At 40.0% G+C, this 20,508-nt stretch overlaps 1 protein-coding gene across 30 annotated transcripts; it reads right to left on the bottom strand.

Moving 5' to 3' along the window:
* Positions 1–942: 942 nt before the first annotated feature.
* Positions 943–20,411, bottom strand: RNF14 (ring finger protein 14). 30 transcript variants are annotated; one of them, XM_082725291.1, is made up of 10 exons: positions 18,515–18,619; positions 16,039–16,199; positions 14,037–14,206; positions 13,493–13,593; positions 12,833–12,984; positions 9,136–9,663; positions 8,244–8,472; positions 5,434–5,606; positions 3,915–4,045; positions 943–2,357 (listed from the first exon to the last, which is right to left on the bottom strand). In XM_082725291.1, exons 6-10 carry the CDS (start codon positions 9,589–9,591, stop codon positions 2,300–2,302), a joined length of 1,047 nt encoding a protein of 348 aa, XP_082581417.1. In that variant the 5' UTR covers positions 9,592–9,663; positions 12,833–12,984; positions 13,493–13,593; positions 14,037–14,206; positions 16,039–16,199; positions 18,515–18,619; the 3' UTR covers positions 943–2,299. The 30 variants fall into 30 exon arrangements, with proteins under 30 accessions (XP_082581417.1, XP_082581416.1, XP_082581415.1 ...); XM_082725290.1 differs by having other exon boundaries at positions 18,299–18,577; XM_082725289.1 differs by having other exon boundaries at positions 13,493–13,654; positions 18,299–18,577.
* Positions 20,412–20,508: the final 97 nt, after the last annotated feature.

Below are 20,508 nucleotides of genomic sequence, written 5' to 3' on the forward strand. Positions count from 1 at the left end.
TTGAGCATGATGAAATTGCAGTCTGGACAGGGATCCTTGGCTCTCGCTCTCACCAAAAGCACACATGAAGGTTTGTTGTCAATGTAGGACAAATCTTGGCCCACTTGTTTTTTTTAAAAAAAAAAACCCACAAAACACAACACAACAGGCCTTCATGAAATTAAATGGTGTAATTTGTTTTGTTCTATCATATAGTTTCTTTATCTGCCAACCTTCTAGCTATTTCTTAGGGCATTCAGGGGGTTATCTCAATTTTTCATTTTACTCAAAGACAAAAATATTCTACCCCAAACTACACTACCTTAAAACTACCCCATAACTCATATCTCAAAATTAAGACCTTACAAGCCCTACTCCTTGTTAAAATTGACGGCTTTGTATCTAAGGAAAAAAGGATGAAACATTCAGATGAACAAACAAGTCTGAGACTGACCACTTGCTATGTTTTTTAAAATCATGAAGAAAGAGGAACCTCCCATTTCTTTCTCAAAACTTCATGGTGAAGCTTTCTGTCCTACTTCCACTATATCATCAACACAATGTGCAAAAGCCTAAAATAAAATAACCTCTAGTAAATAACGACCAGTCTGTGAACCGAGGAGCTTCTGAGTGGCTCCTACTAAAAAAACCTCCCCTCAATTCCTATTCAATCATGAAGCCACTCTTCTTAGGTGTATACTGTATAACTATTTTAATTTCCATTTCTATTCTTTAACTTTAGTTCTTATATAAAATGTGCAAAATGAAAGCTCATGAACCATATGGTTCAAACAAAATATGGGCACTAAAACCTAAGTTCAGTCACGAGTCTGGTTAAGAGAGGAGGTGCTATTCCATGACTTTTTTCTGCTCACTTTAAGAACATGTGTTACATGCCATACAGTTTTTTTTTTTAATGTGATCAGTTGCCTTGGAGACAGAATAGCAGGAACTCTGCTCTAATTATAAGACAATTTTAAAATTACTTTTATTTTAAGATTAAGCAGCCTCATTGACAATCCAGAAACAGTCCTTGCTGACTCTGGATATACACACACACAAATGGTTGAAAGTGACTCCCCAGTTTTCAATGACAATTTGGGGAAAAAGAACATGTTCACAGCTGCAGCTGGATCCCTCTGTCCTCTTTTTCAAAAAAATCTTATTTTCTCACCACGCCATTCACCAATGGAAAGACATTTTTTCAAAATAAGGAAAGAATTTTTCAAAAAGCCATCAGAACCCAGAAACAGGGATCTAGGAATTAAAATTATCGCCCCAAACATTGTTGTTACAAAAAAGGATAGGAAGCCATTAGAGAAGACCTTTAAAAAGAATCCAGAAAATGAGGACTGGAACTACAATAGTATGGAGTTCAAAATGGAGGTAATTAAGGAAAGTACAGCTTGTTCAGCTTGGGAATATATTAGGTTTTCTCTTACACCAGCAGAAATAAAAATATGAGACGCTGGAGTTAATATTAAAATCGTCCTTACTGATGGAAGGTAGGGTCAGAGTGAAGGAAGAGAAGGATAAACAAAAGGTAGCAAAGACAAGTCATTTTGAATCTGGGCTCTATGGTCCAGAAGAGTTGAATGGGACTGACATTCTTCTGGGCCAGGATCATTAAATTCTAGACTTGGCTCAAAACCAGTAGACTGCACACCACTAATAAATACCAGGCAACCCACAGTGTTTGTGGCATAAAAAATATTTTTAAAATTATCTATAAATTTCTATTCTGAGAAGCAGTAGATCAAAATGATGCTGAGCCAGCCAATCAGTTACAGAGTAAAGGGCTTCCTCCGAAGAAAACGAACTTGGCAGAAACATAGGTTTAAAGGAATGTAACACGGAGTTAATGAGATCAGGCTCTCAGTACAATTTTAATAAGGCTTCTTTCTACCCACCCCAGTTCTAAGGCGTAGTACTGAGGGGACTCCCACATAATGCCTCAGAGGGATGCTTTCAGATAAAAAGGTCTATAGGTTTAACCCTTTACTCCTCTCCTCACCTAAAGCTTGGGGATGAAAATAAATATTTACTTTTTAACTATTCAGAGCTTCGGGCACACTGTAGTATTTAATATTCTCTAGTTTTCATTTTCTGAACCTTTGGCTTATAATTTATGTTACATTGAAAAACATAAGAATGTGCCTTAGTCAGTAGTACCACACGAAAATAGAAACCTTGTTCTTCCACATCTTCTATAAAGGAAGAGTGAATTAATGGTACCCTAAATATCCTGCAAAGTTATTTTGTATACTCAACAAAAGATTAGGGCAAACCATTCCACTTCCTTATCTTGAGCAGGAGTTAACTAGTCTTCAATCTCATCTTCCCAAATATCTCCATTAACATCCACAGCATGGAACAACCTGGAACCATAAAATAAGGCATATTTGTAGGTACATGGGAAAAACTCATTATCATCTCTTTCCTTCTCTCAAAATTACTTTCTGTACTCTTCTGAAAACATTTTTGTGTATCTTTTCCTTCCTTTAATTACTACACCAGGGAAGGCTGAAATACGGCTCCCTCTGAACAAGCTGTCTTGAAGCTTACAGGAATAGCCCTTTTCAGATCCAGACCAACTCTCTAGGGCCAAGGATTAACAATAATTGGAAATGGGAATCAAAAAACTGATACTCAATGTACACAGTAAATGGAATTAAGCCAGGATTGGGGAAGTCAGGCAATCTAGAAGGGGAACTCTTCCAAATCACCATAATTCTATTACATGTGAATCACTCTACTCTCTGCTTCATTGCCCTTGAACGCTCCACTGGTATAATGTTTTAAAGCTGCCAACTTGTTTTCCTTCCCTATGTTATCTAAAATGTATGCAGTTTTCAACACTAGATTTACAATGGTTCATGGACAGAGCTTGTTTCTTCAACTTCTCTTATAATTTAGTAACACCAATGACTGTAGATACTAGAGAGATGCCTCTTCACAAAGGTCATCAACGGATGCTGAAATCAGAGCCTCTGAAAAACAGGATATTCACACTGTGCCAAGAAATCACCCCAGAGATTACTTATTGACAACAGAAAAGAAAACTTATACTTACAATGGAGCCAACAATAGAACTGAGCAACATACTAATGCAGGACAGCCTGACATTATGGACCTAATGTGATTTGATATGAAGTACACATCATCCCTCAGGAAGTAGTCTTACCAAAAATGTTACTCGAAATCTATTCAAACTCAGTGCAGATCTGACTTGCAATTTACAGGAAATAGGACAAAGAAACTAAAAAAGACAACAGCAACAGACAAAACTCTAGAAAGTAAGATGTTCTCAACAGGACAAGTGGTCTGGACTCTCTCAAATGTCAACATGCCCCTCAACACATACAAAAAAAAAAGGCAGGCAAAACTCTTCTATATTAAGAGACTGAAGAGACAGAACCAAGTAAAATGTTTTGAACTTGATTATATCCTGGTTCAGTAAAACAGCTTCAAAAGATTTTTTTAGGGATAACTATGAAGTTTTAAAACACGTTTATTAAATGATAATATGCCATCGTTGTTAAATGTAAGTATTATTGTATAGAAGAATTATTCTTATCTTAGAAGACAATGTTGAAGTATTTAGAGAGAAAGCACCCTATCTCCAACTTAGGATCATGTATTAGAAAAGAAATATGGCAAAATATTATCACTTGTTCATTTTGCTAGACAGTATCCTAATAATCATACTCTTTCAACTTTCACCTCTTCTGTGTGTTTGAAAATTTTCACTATAAAAACTTGAGGAGGATAAAAAAGAAAATTTCCGGACAGCATATTTTTGGTCATAAATTCACTTTCAAGAAAATGTAAGACGATATATGTGAGAAAATATGTAGGAGAACTCTTTAAGCAAAGTGGCCTACAAATGAAGTACCAAAAACTGCTGCTGAGAGCAGGGGATGGTGTATACATACCGGTTAAAACACGGGGAAGCAGGATCGGTGAAATGTTTATAAGGGTTTGCTCTAGAGAGAGAACCCATGCAAATCCAGCAGAAATACTGCATACAGCCAGTACATGTCATCTTGTTACATCCATCTAGTTTCTGGTGGAAAAGACAGAAAGAGAATAGTATCAAGGCTATAAAAGCAAAAGAGAAAAGCACATGCCAACAAGACTGAGTACATACTTTCTCTAAGTCATCTCCTTTATCCCCATGCAGGGTTGAGCTATACAGGAACACACTGTAACTATTAAATGCCTTTCTCTGTTGCTTTACAAGTAAAATACAGAAAATATTTAGCATATTTAGCTATTACATATTTATAAATATTTAGCAAGTTACAACTAGATATTTCCCCCAAATCTTTTCCGATAAACAGTAGACACAAACCAAACATAGATATTATAAGCTGAACGTGTAAACTACGATTAAAATATTTGGATTTAATATGTGTGACTTTAAACTTTTTACACACATCTAGGTAAATACTTAGTATCAAGTACTCCACTGTAACACGGGGTTGAGGGGCACCTGGGTGGCTCAGTGGGTTAAAGCCTCTGCCTTCGGCTCGGGTCATGATCCCAGGGTCCTGGGATCAAGCCCTGCATCGGGCTCTCTGCTCAGCGGGGAGCCTGCTTCCCCCCACCCCCCTCTCTCTACTTCTGATCTCTGCCTGTCAAATAAATAAATAAAATCTTTAAAAAAAAATAAAAATTAAAAAAAATAACATGGGGTTGAAACACGTCTGATGTAGTTAAACAGAATGCCAGTTTCCTTAATATAGTAACTGGGGAATCACCACCAGGTCCAGTTCAGATACAATAGACTGGAATAGGAAAATCAAAACCATAGGTAAATTCCGATTTTCAAACATTGTGATTTTGTCAAGAATCAATAGATTTAAAATGTCTATTTTGGCTTAGATTAATAGGAAAATGTCTGCATTTCCTAAGTTTATACTTCTTTTTTTTTTAGATTTTTATTTATTTGTTAGAGAGAGAGAGAGATACAGAGCGCAAGCACAGGCAGACAGAGTGGCAGGCTAGAGGCAGAGGGAGAAGCAGGCTCCCTGCCAAGCAAGGAGCCCGATGGGGGACTCGATCCCAGGACGCTGGGATCATGACCCGAGCTGAAGGCAGCTGCTTAACCAACTGAGCCACCCAGGCGTCCCAATATACTTCTTAAGCAGGTGTGTTAAATTCCAGGATGAACAGTTCTAAGAAGTCAGGCTTGATTTTTTTTTTAATCATGTAAGTGAATTAAGAGTTAATTGTAGCTCTACTAGGCCTTCCTCATAACCCACCACTCTATTTTAAAAAGGTAAGTCTACCTGCATTTAAGATCAATAACAATATTTGGTAGTGAATTTGCACTGTACAAATAAATAGGTTTAATAAATGGATTTTCTTAGTCATAAAATTAATAGGCTTCTTAAGGCAATCGTAACAAGCTCATTAAGTGTGTCTGCCAAGTCGGGCCCAAAGCTTTACCTCTATGGGAGTCCCACAGCATGGGCAGCTCTTTGAGTTCTTTTCTAGCCATTCCTTACTTTCCATCTCTTCCAGTGCCTTCTGAATCACCCTCTTACCATACCTCTGTTCCAAAAATCTTTTATTGGCCTCATCTGCTTGCAGGTACTCATTTCTCAAGTCCATTAATTTCTCTGGAAAGTGAAATGGAAAATTAACTTTTATACAACTAAGCAAAGCTGACTAAAAACCATTAAAAAATGGTCATAACCCTTGATTATTCAGTAATGCTATTACTGGAACTTTAATCAAGAGGAAATAATCCAAAGTACAGTTATATGCATGGAGATGCATATAACAAAGGCAAACAAATTAAATGTCCAAAGGAATAACCACATGGGAAAGAGCCACTTAATGGCATAATATTTAGTTATTAAAAACTTATGAGATGGCTACAACTCAATTAAAACACTCATTACAGAATCCAGAAGGAATATTTAGGTTGTAAGTAGGTAAAAATGACACAAGTACAAATGACAAAGAACATAAAAGAAAGCTCCAGCTAGAGAAGTTGGACTTGGGCAAGGTATCAGAATAAGAGGTCATCTTTTTTGTTGGTTCTGACTTATTAATATTGGCACGTTTGTGCAACTAGTAGCACACAGTTTAAAAATGACATAGCTAAAAGACACAAAGATGGAAAGAGACACTGATTCTCCACAAAGTCAGCATCATTCATCATATGACAATAAAAAGCCCTACCAAATAAACAAAAGCATCTTTGGCTCAAGAGCAAAGACTGTTCAGTTCTGTAAATTAAAAAAAAAAAGTCAGTGACTAAAATTTGCCACCCACAGGTACTGCCAAGTTCCTCCTGTCAACCCTTCCCCTGATATTCTTCAATCTCATGGTACTGTTCCACCGCTTAGCTTGGATGGAACGGGCAGCCATTCTCAAGGGCTTTACTTGGGGACAGAGGCTTTTGTTCACATTCTGTTAACTTAATTTTTCAACACCATTAATTGAAGACCTCTCTCAACACTGTCCTAGTTATTTTATTAGTTTACTCTCCTTGTCTTAATTAGATGTCTGACTCCCTTTTTACGCTGTGGATCTTCTGTGGAAGATATCTTTGCACGGTGCACTTCCATGTTCCATCACCTCTACTTAGATGGAGCGGACATGTACCTTTTTATCCTGTCATTTTTATCGCTCTAAAAATTCAAAGCATGTTTGTGTCTCCAGATTTCTTAAGAACAAAGATTACTGCTCCAGCGTTCTCAAAATAATTGTTAGTATTTCATATACTTTATATAGTATCTAATATGTACATATATATATATATATATATATATATATACAGATATAGATATAGAAAGCAAGTTTTAATCTTGCTGAAGCCCCTAAGCTTCTTTGATTTCTTCCATAAATGCTATGAAACACATGAGACGTACTTCAGCTTCTCAAGGGTAAGGTTATAGAAGTCTAAAGCAAAGACTTCTATTTTACCCTGGTGAATTCTCCACCCCATCTGACCATACCCACTACAAGACTCTGCTCTAGGCAACTGGAAGAATCTAGTTGTTCTTCTCTTAGGGTCACTTTGTTGGAGGTAATAACACTCTGCTAATGGGAACAATTAGCAACCATCCTAATAATGGCATTAATGGTTACCATTTTGCATTTTCCATAGATAAGCCCTTTGTTCTCAAACTATCCATGGTAAAGGACCAGTTTTTTCCCCCACCACTCTGTCAAAAACCAAAACTTCTGCAAAATACAATCAAATGAATTATTAGAAAAATTATAAAAAGACAAGAAACATAAGCTTTAATTTTTATTAGTTCACACATAAAATTACTGTGAAATCGCTGCAACTTTCTAGCCCTGTCTCTCCATTTCTTTATTTCTCTTGTCACAAATCAGTGTAACAAGGATATGAGCTCCGAGTAAGCACTAGATAGTTTACCTGAACCTTAAAACAACCCTATGAAATAGCTATTATCATTACCCCCTTAGTGTAAGAAGACTAAGCTATCAAAGTCCAGTAAAACTGAGGTCAAAGGCCTGATTTCTCAATCCTTATTTAGATCAGAGTTAGGAACAGATTTCACCTCCTGTGCCTGCCTCAATAAATGGTGGCTTTCTGAAGCCCTGAGGGTGAAGGAAGATTCTGAGGCTTTCCTTGACCCAATGATAAAGAACTTGATGACTAATCAGACATACGTGCCATGAAAACAAGAGTGACAGCTAAGATGGTCTGCACTGGCCAAGTAGGAGCAGCATTATCCTAGGTTCCTAGACAGAAATTACCTTGCCATTCCTTCTTTGTCATGTCCCCCCTCCCCCAAGCTATCTCCATGGCTTGTTTCCTTAGTTCTTCCACGTCTTTATTGAAACCACTTTACCACTGAGGTCTTCCCCCTTTACTTCCCTAAGTAAAATCCTTAGCCACTTCCCCAACACAACATTTCATATCCTGTCCCCATTTTTTTTTCCTCCATAGTTCTTATGACCATCTAATCTTGTTATGTTGTTTGCCTGTCTCTGCCATTAAAATTTAAGTTCCATGGGGGTATTTGGTCACTCCCGTATCTCCAGAGCCTAGCTAGGATAGTAACTGAAACAAAAAAGTATCTGTTAGACGAACACTTCCAAATCGCACGATTCAAGTGTTTAAGCTTTTTCTTGGGGCAGTGTGTGTGTGTGTGTGTGTGTGTGTGTGTGTATAAGTGTTTAAGCTTTTTCTTGGGGTGGGGTATGTGTGTGTGCGTGCAAAGGTACATGCGTGCAGAGGACAGGAGTATTGCGTTCACACAGTTACAACTCACCTGCAGTCACCTTACATGGAGAGACCCCGTGGTAAGTCAATCTGCACAAGGTACAAAAGGCAAAATTGCAACTGGAGCAGATGCCCATGGTGCAGCCAGGCTCCTGCATCACAGGCAGCTGGCAGCACGGGCGGGGGCAGTACACCACATCCGCCATCAGGTCCAAGGTGGACTGGAGGAGAAGACGGTCATAACGGGCAAATAACTCTGTTTCCACTAGCTCTTTGACCTGAAGGGAAATAGAAAATACATAAATGTGAGGATTTCCCAACCAGTTCTGATTCTGAGGCGATCCTTAAAATGCCGGTGCTAACTAGACGCACACAAACTCAAACTCTTTTACTTCAAAACCAAACTGAATGTGGCCAAGTCTACACCCTGACTGAGATGCAGGCTACATGGGTTTACACATGTGTCAAAGCTAAGTAAACTGTACACTTTAAATGGGTACATTTATGGGTTAATAAAGTTGATTTAAAAAAAAAAGGTCAAAGCGAGGATGTTGTCCCTGCTTCAGTTAACCATGCCAAGGAATGCGCCCTTCAGATCTCAACCTCACACAGAGGGAGGCTAGTGATTATGCAAGGTTGATGGGATCCCAGCAGATAAAGTAAATCACCAAAATGCTTTATAATTACTTTTCTGACACTCATCCCTGCCAAGAATTGCCAAGAACTAGCCCAGGCCAGCAGAGGAAGCATTTACATTCACTTCAACAGCTGAGTAAGTTGAGGAAGATCAAGGCATTCCTGACAGATACATTGAAAGAACTTGAACCTGGCACCAAGGCCTCAGCCTGCCCAGAGGAGCCCCATCAAGGAAGTTCCTGAGAAGATGTCCCCCCTTGGTGAAAGAGAATCAGGAGGCAGCTCTCAGCAGAGTAGAGGATTACCTGACCAGGAGTGGCCACGGAAGGGCACTTGGGTTCTGGGCAGTTGAGGCACTGAACTTGGCCATCTCTGATCTGGATTTCAAAGTAGTCCTTTAGACAGGCTTTGCAGTACACATGCCTACATTCCAAGAAGTACATGCATTCACTCCCCAGCTTCTCACAGAAACAGATATTGCACAGGAACAATTTACTGTTAAAGCATTTTATCTGCTGAGCTTGATCAAAGTCCAAGATTTCCTGGATGAGACTCGACAAGGATTCCACATCCTGCACGGCTCTCTCATCCACAGCCTCCTCTTGCTCTGCATCTGATCCAGCAGCTCCTCCAAACTCTAGCTCCATGCTGGGAGAGGCCTGAGCCGTCCTTCTCTGCACCTTTTTCTGAGAACCCATCTTGAGCTCAAAAGGAGAGACAATATTCAGGTATGCTAGCGTTTCTTCCTTAAGAAACTGCATCCAAGCGAACAGGACCACGTTGCCACGGTGTTCTTCCCACAGGTTGTCTAAGTGCTTGCAGAGAGCAGAGAGCTAGGAGAGAGCACAGGAGGGTGCTGGTGAGTGTGGGAAGATGAGGATACTGTCAACTCCTCATTTCCCTTGAAATCTTTTTAACTTCTGAGTTAAGCCCTTACAATTCCTAACACGATCTTAGTGGAGCACTTCTTACACTATTCAACAATGTGAGTCACAGCAGAACACACAGTCAGAAGCTAAAAGAAGCTGAAAACGAGAGAAATGGCAAGACTACAGGTTTACGTATGAGCCACTGAAATGGAGGATCTTGTCTGTATTTTTTTTTTTAGTATTGCTACATATCTCATGTAGGAGAATGAGATGGAACTCTAAAATGCACTACTTCTATTCCTCTGGGGTCCTTGTCCTATAGGTACCCTGCATAATGGTAAGAAGGAGAGCAGTTTAAAAATATCATCCAAGTTATTAATTCTAACTTTTTCAGTCCCATCAAAAAGTCAACTCATGGGAAAGAATCACTAACAGAATCCAACCTCAGAAGCCTCCTTAGTCAGGTTTATAAGCCGGTTTTAACTAAGCGATCTGGGCTTACACGAGATCCTGATTAACGGAGGGAGACAGACTGATATGGAACCTGGACATGATTATAAACCCTCAACATGGTTTCACACTTCCTAAGCTAAGCAACCAAAGTTTAAACTACTTTGACTTTTCCTCTTTAAAGGTGGTTTGTTCAATTTGAAAGGGAAATATAAGAGGATTTTCCATTAGAAATGTAGAATATTAGTAAGTAGAGCTCAGAATTATAAGCAGCTTTTCTTTTTAGCCAAACACAAAAAATAAGCCTTCCAGATGCAGACAAATTGTGTAAATTTAAATAACAAGTGAAAAAGGGCCACATTTTCTATTCCTTGTTCTACATGATGCCATTCACTAAACCCTCCATAGGCACAAACATAAACACTTCCTGAACTTGAAAACTTATTATGTTAAATACCATGCAAAATGTTTTTTCACATTTACATGAATATGCTTCTAAGATAAATCATACTTCTGAGAAACCTGCTGAAATGTGTAAAATGTTATAAATACTAAAAGGGGAGCTCTGAGTGCTATTTGAGCCACCAAGTCCAATGAAGAAGACATTCTCCTTCATCTTCTTTTCTTTTCCAGCCCCTTCTCAAAAGAGGCAGCTGGAATGCACATAAATGTGAGGTGGGGGGAACTGAGAGAGGAAAAGAGTAAGAGAGACTGTGTTTTTGTATATCTAGTGGGAGAAGCATAATGGAAAATACCATGAGGCTAAATTCATTTCCCTTCTCTGTACCAACCAATCCAGGGAAAGCCAGGACCATGTGTCAACTTCTCTATCAACAGGTGAGATTCACAATCACAAGAAATCAGGGCCCAGCAGGGGCGCCTGGGTGGCTCAGTGGGATAGGCCTCTGCCTTTAACTCGGGTCGTGATTCCAGGGTCCCAGGATCGAGCCCCACATCAGGCTTTCTGCTCAGCAGGGAGCCTGCTTCCCCCCTCTCCCTGCCTGCCTCTCTGCCTACTTGTGATCTCACTCTCTGTCAAATAAATAAATAAAATCTTTAAAAAAAAAAATCAATTAAAAAAAAAAAGAAATCAGGGTCCAGCAAACAAGAATTGAACCAAGAAGGGATATGAGGCCAATTAAAACATCAATCATGGGGCGCCTGGGTGGCTCAGTGGTTTGGGCTGCTGCCTTCGGCTCAGGTCATGATCTCAGGGTCCTGGGATCGAGCCCCGCATCGGGCTCTCTGCTCCGCAGGAAGCCTGCTTCCCTCTCTCTCTCTCTCTCTCTCTCTGCCTGCCTCTCTGCCTACTTGTGATCTCTGTCTGTCAAATAAATAAATAAAATCTTAAAAAAAAAAAAAAACATCAATCATATGCACAAGAATTTATCTGATAGAGAATCCTGATGTAATTTCAGCTGTAACACATTAAATAATGAACAACTCTCCTCTCCCCACACTCCCAAAAGCCAGAAGAAAAACTAGATGCTAGTTGGATGGAATCTGAAACTGCAACCACACACTCACTGAATCCGTCCTTGTTTCCTACCTGTGTGTACGCATGTGCACACATGCATGGATATGAAGTATCATGAGCTCTCTGGAGGAATGAGATTATCGGTATCTAAAGAATTCAGTCAACTCTCTGTGATCTAAATGTCAAATAGCCTTGATATTCTTGAGCAAATTATCCACTGTCTTGCATATATTGCCTCTGCCACAGATATCAGGATGTTAGGTAATATCCTTTTTTTATTCGACATGTATTACCCTTTTTTAAAACTGTTTTAAAATCATAAGCTCAATTTTACAAAACCATTCTCATCTGAAAGATTAGACTAGTCCGTGGGGTGGAATGAAAACTCCATGGATCAAAAGAGAGAAACTGACAAGCTGTTCCTTGAGGTCAAGTAATTCTGACAGCTTTTGTCTCAATATACATCAGCCTATCAATCTTCATCACGAGTTCTAGAAAAGTAGCTGCTATTGATCCATTATCTATCCAGAGTACTTTATATTAGCTTCCAGTCCTATTTACATCTCAATCAAGAGCCAAGGTTGTTACTAGGAAAGGATATGTAAGCCGGAGGAAATGAAGATTTCACAATACGAGGTTCATGAGAAAGGAGATGTAGGAATCATACACATTTCTACTTGCGTGCATTTATATCCATGGCAGACCAGTCAACAAATATCTGTTATTAATACACAGATCTCTAAAAATAAAAGCACTTACTATGTTTACTTAGGAAATGTGTTTATTCTAAGTACATCAGCTCAATTTTAGTCCTCCTAATTACAGTTAAATTTTTTATTTAAGGACTGGATAAAAGTAAAGTAATACCAACATCTAAGGAACAGGAGGAGGACCCTATTGTCTCTATTACAATGCAGATTAAATGCGTAAATAGCAAGATACAGAAAAATATATATATACTTGATTAAAAATTATTCTTACTGCAATTCAAAATGATTAGTCATCCTAATCATTGCCATTCCTTTCTAATACCCAACATTTTCAATTCATTAACATTAGGATTCATGAAGCCAAGGGGAAAAAATTACAAAATCAAAGCCATTTGTTCTTCATGCACTGAATTAAGATCATCAAGGTAGTCTTCAATTAAAGATGGTTTTTTAAGTTTCTAAAAATGGATAGGAGAAATTAAGTTTCGGGTCTAACCTGAGTTGGTGACAGCCATTTGCCACTAAGTGTGAATGAAGGTGGGGAGGAGGATGGATAATCTGGTGGCAGTTCAAAGTTCAGCACAAGTGGAGGCAGAAAGCAAATGGTGTATTCAAAGCCACCATTCTGGAGACACTCATTTGAATTGCCTGAACCAAAAACAAAGATTAGAAAGAATCAGTTGGTCAACACTTGAGTGTCCATCACTGTTGAGCGGTGCTCAAGAAAGACTAATGCTTTAGCTGAGGGGATAAAGACCCTCCCCCAAAGCATTTTCTATCGTAGCCACCACCTTAAAAAAAAAAAAATCTTGTAAGCCCTTGAGAAATCTACTAAGCACCATGAAATTTCTAATGAAGGCACATAACTTATTATCGCATATACTTTTGAGTACAAATTCCTAACACTAACTGAAAGCAAGTAATATACAATGTTTTCTTTTGTTGTTGTTTTACAGTAGATGATTATGGACACCATCTAGAGAAAAGGATGTTTATTTCTATTAAGAGCCATGACCTACTTAGAGCAGCACGTGCCAACTATCCATGAATCATAGCTAGGAGAATTTATGCCAATACAATGATCTCAGGCTCGAGGGCAAGATACAGCACACAACACTCTCACAATCAAAGTTTCATTTTAAATTATCACACTTACTTTCTTTACTCAATGCCTTTATAGTAGAAACTTTTTGAGAAAGTGTGCACCAAAGTCTTCTGTGAACGTTTCTATCAAAAGCAGCAGTTTTTTGTTTTTTTCTGAAGCAAAAGGTCACAGAGTAACAGCATATATCACAGGTTTATGGTAGTTGAAATGATTCTGGAAACCAAATAATATTAACAACCACCACGGTATTTTAAAGCTTTCCACGCATTTTCACATACATTATGTCATTTTCTCTTTTATTATCCCTATTTAACAGCCAATGACTCATAGCTGATAAACTGCTAGCTAGACGATTAGAACACACAAAATATGTAGGATAATATCCCAATTCAGTGGTCAAAAGGCGAATCAAATTGAGAACTATTTACCCTCTGTCCAATTTTCAATTAAAAGAGAAACATGCGTTCAATCTGTAATACTATCATTTACTACTAATGCCTGTGAACACAAGATGTCAAATAATTTAGGGTACACTAAGAAACTGAGAATAACCTTTATTTAGAAAAATCTGTTTAAGAGAATATTATTAACTAACCGCTCACAAATATCTTGAAATTTTGTGGCAAGTCCAAATAGATCCTGGTTTCTCCACCTTGGACAGACTCTGCTTTTCTAAATTCATCTCCATCATAAATACTCGCCAGGGCCAGCAATTCATCCTCCTGAGCTTCTCGATCTTCTGACGACATTTAATTTTCTGAGAAGCTGAAGACAATTATTCCAATTAGTTAAGAATAGAAAAGGCACAGAGTTTGGCACCAAAGAAAAAAAAAGTAAAGTTCCTCACAAACAACTGCGAAGAATCAATATTCTCACTTTTCTGCTCAACTAGAAATGATAAGAGATATCTAATATCCTAGTAACTTTGCAATAATAACAGCTTTTCTTTTTTAAACAGTGTATTTTTTTCTGAGATTTTATTTATTTATTTGACAGAGAGAGACACAGCAAGAGAGGGAACACAAGCAGGGGGAATGGGAGAGGGAGAAGCAGGATCCCTGCTGAGCAGGTAACCCAATTCGGGGCTCGATCCCAGGACCCTGGGATCATGACAAGAGCTGAGGGCAGCCGCTTAATGACTGAGCCAACCAGATGCCTCAATAGTAACAGCTTTTTCAAAAATAATGGTTGTGGTGCTTCTTTTTTTTTAAAGATTTATTTATTTATTTGACAGAGAGGGAAATCACAAGTAGGCAGAGAGGCAGGCAGATAGAGAGGGAGAAGCAGGCTCCCTACTGAGCAGAAAGCCTGATGTGGGGCTCGATCCCAGGACCCTGGGATCATGACCTGAGACGAAGGCAGAGGCTTAACCCACTGAAGCTTCCAGTCGCCCCAGCTGTGGTGCTTCTAATTGCCGACTATATCAGCTATAGGTATCACTGATTTAGGGGGGAAAAAGCATGAATTTAAAAAAAATTTTTAAAAAGGACAAATCATTAGGGCACCTGGGTGGCACAGTTGGTTAAGCTTCTGATTCTTCGTTTTGGGTCAGGTAGTGATCCCAGGATTGTGGGACTGAGCCCCGCATCAGGTCCAACGTCAGCGTGGAGTCAGCTTGAGTTTCTCCCTCCCTCACCCTCTGCCCCTCCTGCTCAAGCTCTCTCTCTAAAATAAATCTTAAAAAAAAAAGAACAAATCACAAATTATTTTGACTTGCCACCCAAAACAAGCAAAGTGCCTTACTCACAGAAAGATTAAAGTATATGTGATACACTTCCTAAAAATCAATAATTTTTTTTTTTTTTTTAATGCATAGAAATCTCTAGGGCAGGTTTTCTCAACCTCAGTACTACTGACACTTTGGAACAAGTAGTTCTTTGTGGTGGGAGGCTGTCCTGTGCCCTACAGGATGTACCAACATCCCTGGCTTCAACCTACTAGATGCCAACAGCATACCTCCCCCTCAACATAGCCAAATGTGCCCCCCCAGGGGTGCAGCAGAGGGACTGCTCCCAGTTGAGAACACTCTGTTCTCAAGAATGTTACAGAGACAGATACTATAGGAGAGGTTAGATAACTTAGAGGCCAGCAAAGGAACACTAAATTTTTCAAGTACAACACTCTGTCACAACAATTATAAAATTCACCATTATTTTAGGCAAAACTAAGAATGAAAATACACTACAATTACAATGTAAAATCAAGGCTTTTCAAGTGCATCAGCTGAAAGATGCACAGTTTCAGGTAATGTATATGTGGAAAAATGTGTAATGAGAATCTAAGGAAATTACTTTATTAAGGCAACAATAAAAATTACCATTCCATCAATTAAAATGTTGGACTATAACTGGATTTGCGAATATGCACCCTCTCAACTAAAAAAAAAAATTTAATTGAAATGTACACAACCAAAAAATTAGGACATTATAAAAAGTAACACTACAAAACCTGAACAAGTTCATTTAAAATGACTCTGTTTTCAAAAAATATTTTTTTGCCAGATGATGATCTTGGTTCTGCTTAAGCAGCATCCCTACCCCAAACAGAATACAGTGACATGTTCCAGTTGAGGTGAGTTGGTACCTGTTGATAACAACCAGAAGAAAAGGATATTAGCAATGCAGCCTGTTTTCAGTTCAGAATTTGGAATTTATGCAAATCCCATTTATCCTCCAGAAGGTGGAGATGTGACTGTTGAAGTTGGATAAAAGGCCAAGATCTGGAACTCATACTAGATATACCATAGAAATCCTGCCATCTGCAGAAAAAAAAAAATACAAAAGATGGTGTTAAGACACTCTCCAAATTTAAATTCTGAATTTCTGTTATTACCATTTAAGTCAAACACATCCTAACAGAGTTGATGCCAATCTACAGCTGCATATTACTTTCCCTAGGAGAGCCTAACTGAGCCAAGTGGTTAAAGGGGTATTTGCATGTCCCCAGTGAGGAGACAAGCCTTATCTGACTGCCTTCAGCCCTGGGAGGAGCCAAGGTGGACTACCAAGGTCACACGTGACAGGAGCGCACTAAGTCCCATAACAAGCATCTAAACATCTTCTTGGGTTTTTGTTTTTGTTTCTTCTTTCCTTTTCAGCTTCTCCTCTTCTTCATTTCCTATCCCCCTCCAGTTTTTCCTCTCACCTACTAATGAATTACTCCTGCTAGGGACATTCAACATTAGGTCAATTTAACCATGACAGCAAGATATTTAAAACAAAACAACAAAAGCGTGCACATGCATGCACACATACACACTTTTAAGTTCAATTTTGGAAATCTGAGAGACAGACTTCTTAACTACGAGTAAGGGGGAAGGAGAGGGTCGTTACAGAGAAACCTAAGAACACCATGAAGTTATGTGCAAAAATATTATATGAAGCAGAATTTTTAAACCAGATTCTCAGATGTGACTCCCAAATAAGAATGAAATTCAGAAATCAATTTGCATTTATTGAGCACCTTCTTTATGTTGTATTACGTCCTTTCACACTATCTTATTTAATCTTAAACAATTTTACCAGACATAGTGCGTGGGGATAACATAATTACGTTTCTGTTTGAACATTTATAAATAAGGTGAAAGATGAATTTATAATGATTCTGGTTTTAGGTTAGTGTTCTCCAGCTTGTCTGCACATTAGAATCACCTGGAGAACTGTGTTCTCTCAATAACCAGGCCATATTCTACAGCAATTAAATCAGCATTAGTAGTTATCCAACCTCTCCAGGTGATGAAGTGCAGCTAGGACTTAGAAGCTCTACTCCAAACACTGGCTCCCATAAACAGCTCCCAATAACCTATCCCACCTGACCCCACCATCTAAAGCTGCCACCTGGTCCAGTCCCTTAACTCACAAGGCAGACCCACAGTTTCATTTTATCCACTCAGCTCTCAAGAGCCACGTCCAAAGTCCCTATTCTATGTAAAAATGTTCCAATTACATGTTAAGTCTTTAAAGATCCAGACAACATTTTTTTACTCTAACTTTCCCACATTACCACATCAACCCTTGGCACTATCGAAGTTTCTGAACTTGTATCATCAGACTGCATTAGCTCCTTAAGGGCAAATATCAGATCTTTTCCATCTGTGTGTTGTCCTCGCCATCTAGTAGTGCCCTGTGTCTGGCACTGGGGAAAAAAGTGTAACTGAACGGGTGTGAGATTAAGTGTGGTGAAACTGGGGACCAGAACCTTAAGGTTGAATGACCGCTCTGTCACATCCCACTAGTAGCAGGATTCACAATAACACCAAGAAAGTAACACTGGGCTCTTAAGCGTGTATCAGGCGTTGTGCTAAGCCCTTTAAATGCATTACCTCCTGTTAGATTCCCACAACTCCATGAAACGAGTCCTCTTACCGCTTCCATTACACAAATGAGAAAAATGACCGTTTAAGTCCCTTTAGGGCCCAAGGTCACACCGCTAGTAGATAACTAAATCTGGGTTCAGACCACTCTGTTTCTTCATCTGGAACCCAGGAACTAGAATAAACCCCTGCGCCATCCGATGAGAGATGAACAGCAAGTTTAATATTAGCCTTGGCAACTACACCAGGGAGGGAAGCCCTCCTCCGCCGGGTTTCCCTTCGGCCTGGGAAAATCCTACTCATTCTCCCAGGCCACACCGTGCAAACTGCAGAGCTGGGGTCAGCCCTGGCTCCGGAATCAGCACGCCGCCAAGGCACCACCAGGCGTGCTGAGTCGTTGTCTGTGCGACTCACCTACAACCAGGGAGCAAGCCCCAGCCTCGCCACCGGCCCTAGCCCTTGGACACGGAGGGCGCTGTACGAACGTGGGAGGTAGGAGCCGGTCCCAGGCGTCCCCAACCAGCAGGGCCTGGACCTTCCCCTACCTCTTCGGAGCGCCCGGGGGTGGGTGGGATGTCAGCCGGCCCCGGCTGGGGACGCCCCGTCCGGGATTTCGGGGGCTCGGGCCCACTGTGCAGTCCCGGCCCGGCCGCTCTTCTCGGCCTCACGCGCCCGGAGCGCGGTCCACACCGTACGTTCCGGCCACCCCGCCGTTCCGGGCCCGAAAGTTCCGCCCTCCGCCCTAGCCCTGGTCTCCTCACCACCACCGCCGCGCCGGCCTACAGACGCCCGGCTCAACCAGCGCTCGGCACCGCCTCTTCCGTGTTTGGAGCTGTCAGCTGAGCCCGGCGGATCCGGCTGGGGCGGCCCGGCGAGGGGAGGACTTTGCGCAGCCGCCATGACCGCCCCGGACCCTCGGCCGCCCCCTGAAGGCTAACGGCGGCGCTGCCGGCGCGATCTGCGTCACCACCTCCGCATCCCCGCCTGGAAATTAAGTGTGCTTCTGGACGAGTTGACATATATACAGATTTTGTGCCCCGGGGGCTTCTTGCCGTAGTTCTGGGATGGGCCCGGGAATTAAAATTTTTGCCAGTCCCAAGAGGTGAACGAAAGGCAGTGGTCTATTCAAAACAGACACTCCAGTAACAATCCCACACCTGCTCCTTCAGGTAGACTAAGCAAGTCTCCCGCATCCCAATTTCTTTCTCAGAGATGCTGCCCATCTTAATGGTACCTCCTCCATGAAAGCATTTACTCATTGTTCATATTATAACAGTAATAACTACCACGTTTATGGAACGGTTAGGATGCTTCAAGGACTTTGCTAAGGGCTTTATGTACATTTTCTCTTTATCTTCACCGTAACCTTGAGATTTTAGGTACTATTTGTTATTTCCACTTTATTAATGAGGAAATTGAAACCTAGGGATGTTCAGGAACTTACCAAAGGGTACATGATTATTGAGAGGCAGAGCGGGAATTAAAATTGCATGCCCTCTACCCTACATCGTATGTATAAATTAACTCAAAATGGATCAAAGACCTAAATGTAAGAGCTAAAACTGTTAAACTCTTAGAAGAAAATGTGGGAGTAAATCTTCATGAATTTGGATTAGGCAACAGTTTCTTAGATAAGAAACCAAAAGCACAAGCAAAATAAAAAGAAATAGATAAATTGAACTCAACACAATTCAAAACGTTTTGTGCTTCAAATGCACTATCAAGAAAGTGAAAAGACAACCTACGGAATAGGAATATTTGCAAATCATTTATCTAATATTCAGGATATATAAAGAACTCCTGTAACTCAACAATTAAAAAAAAAGATTTAAAAATCCCAACTTTAAATGTTTTTAAGTTTTAGACTCGTTGTAGCATGGGCAAAGGCTCTGAATAAACATTTCTCCAAAGAAGATATACAAATGGTCCAGAAGCACATGAAAAGACACTCAACATCATTAGCCATCAGGGAAAAGCACATCAAAACCACAAGGAGAAACCACCCTCACTAGGATGGCTATAATAAAAAGACAGATAATAACAAGTATTGATGAGACTGGGAGAAATTGGAACACTCATACATTTCTGGGAACATAAAATGGTGTAGCTGCTCTAGAACACAGTTTGACAGTTCCTCAAAAGGTTAAACATAGAGTTGCAGTAAGACACAGCAATTCTACTCCTAGGTGTATACCCAAGAGAGCTGAAAACTGCTCTTGGTCTAATGCTCTCCTATAGCCATCTTGAAATTCTTAATTTTCCAACAGGAAGCTCTCCATTTTCATTTTGCACTGGGTTCCACAAATTATGTAGCTCATCCTGCACCCAGGAGAGAAGAAAACCAAGTGGGTGAATCAGGGCATTAAAGGTGCTTACCTGACTTCCACAGAGGGAAAACTTTTGAGATTTAAATAATCACTCCTAATTTTCTGTACTGTCATAGATCATACCCAAACCAGAAACATATTCCTTAAAGACACAAAGATGGAGGAAGAGTATCTGAAGCCATTCACTAATATCATTATTCATGTTAGGCCAAGGAAGTAAAACCAAGAGCAAAATGTATGGCAAACTTACCTCTGAGAGTTCACAGATGAGACCATGAATCCTGCCAGCAACCTCCCAGATGCAAGAAGTGAGGGAGCCTAAGAACCAGCTCGGGAAATTCTCACAAATCGGAGCAGGAGGTGAATTATGACATCACATCATGACATCATGCCAGAGGTCACAGGATGGAGGGACTAGAAAAGAGAAT

This window comes from Mustela nivalis (genome assembly GCF_964662115.1).
Source record: "Mustela nivalis genome assembly, chromosome: 3".
Lineage (NCBI taxonomy): Eukaryota > Metazoa > Chordata > Mammalia > Carnivora > Mustelidae > Mustela > Mustela nivalis.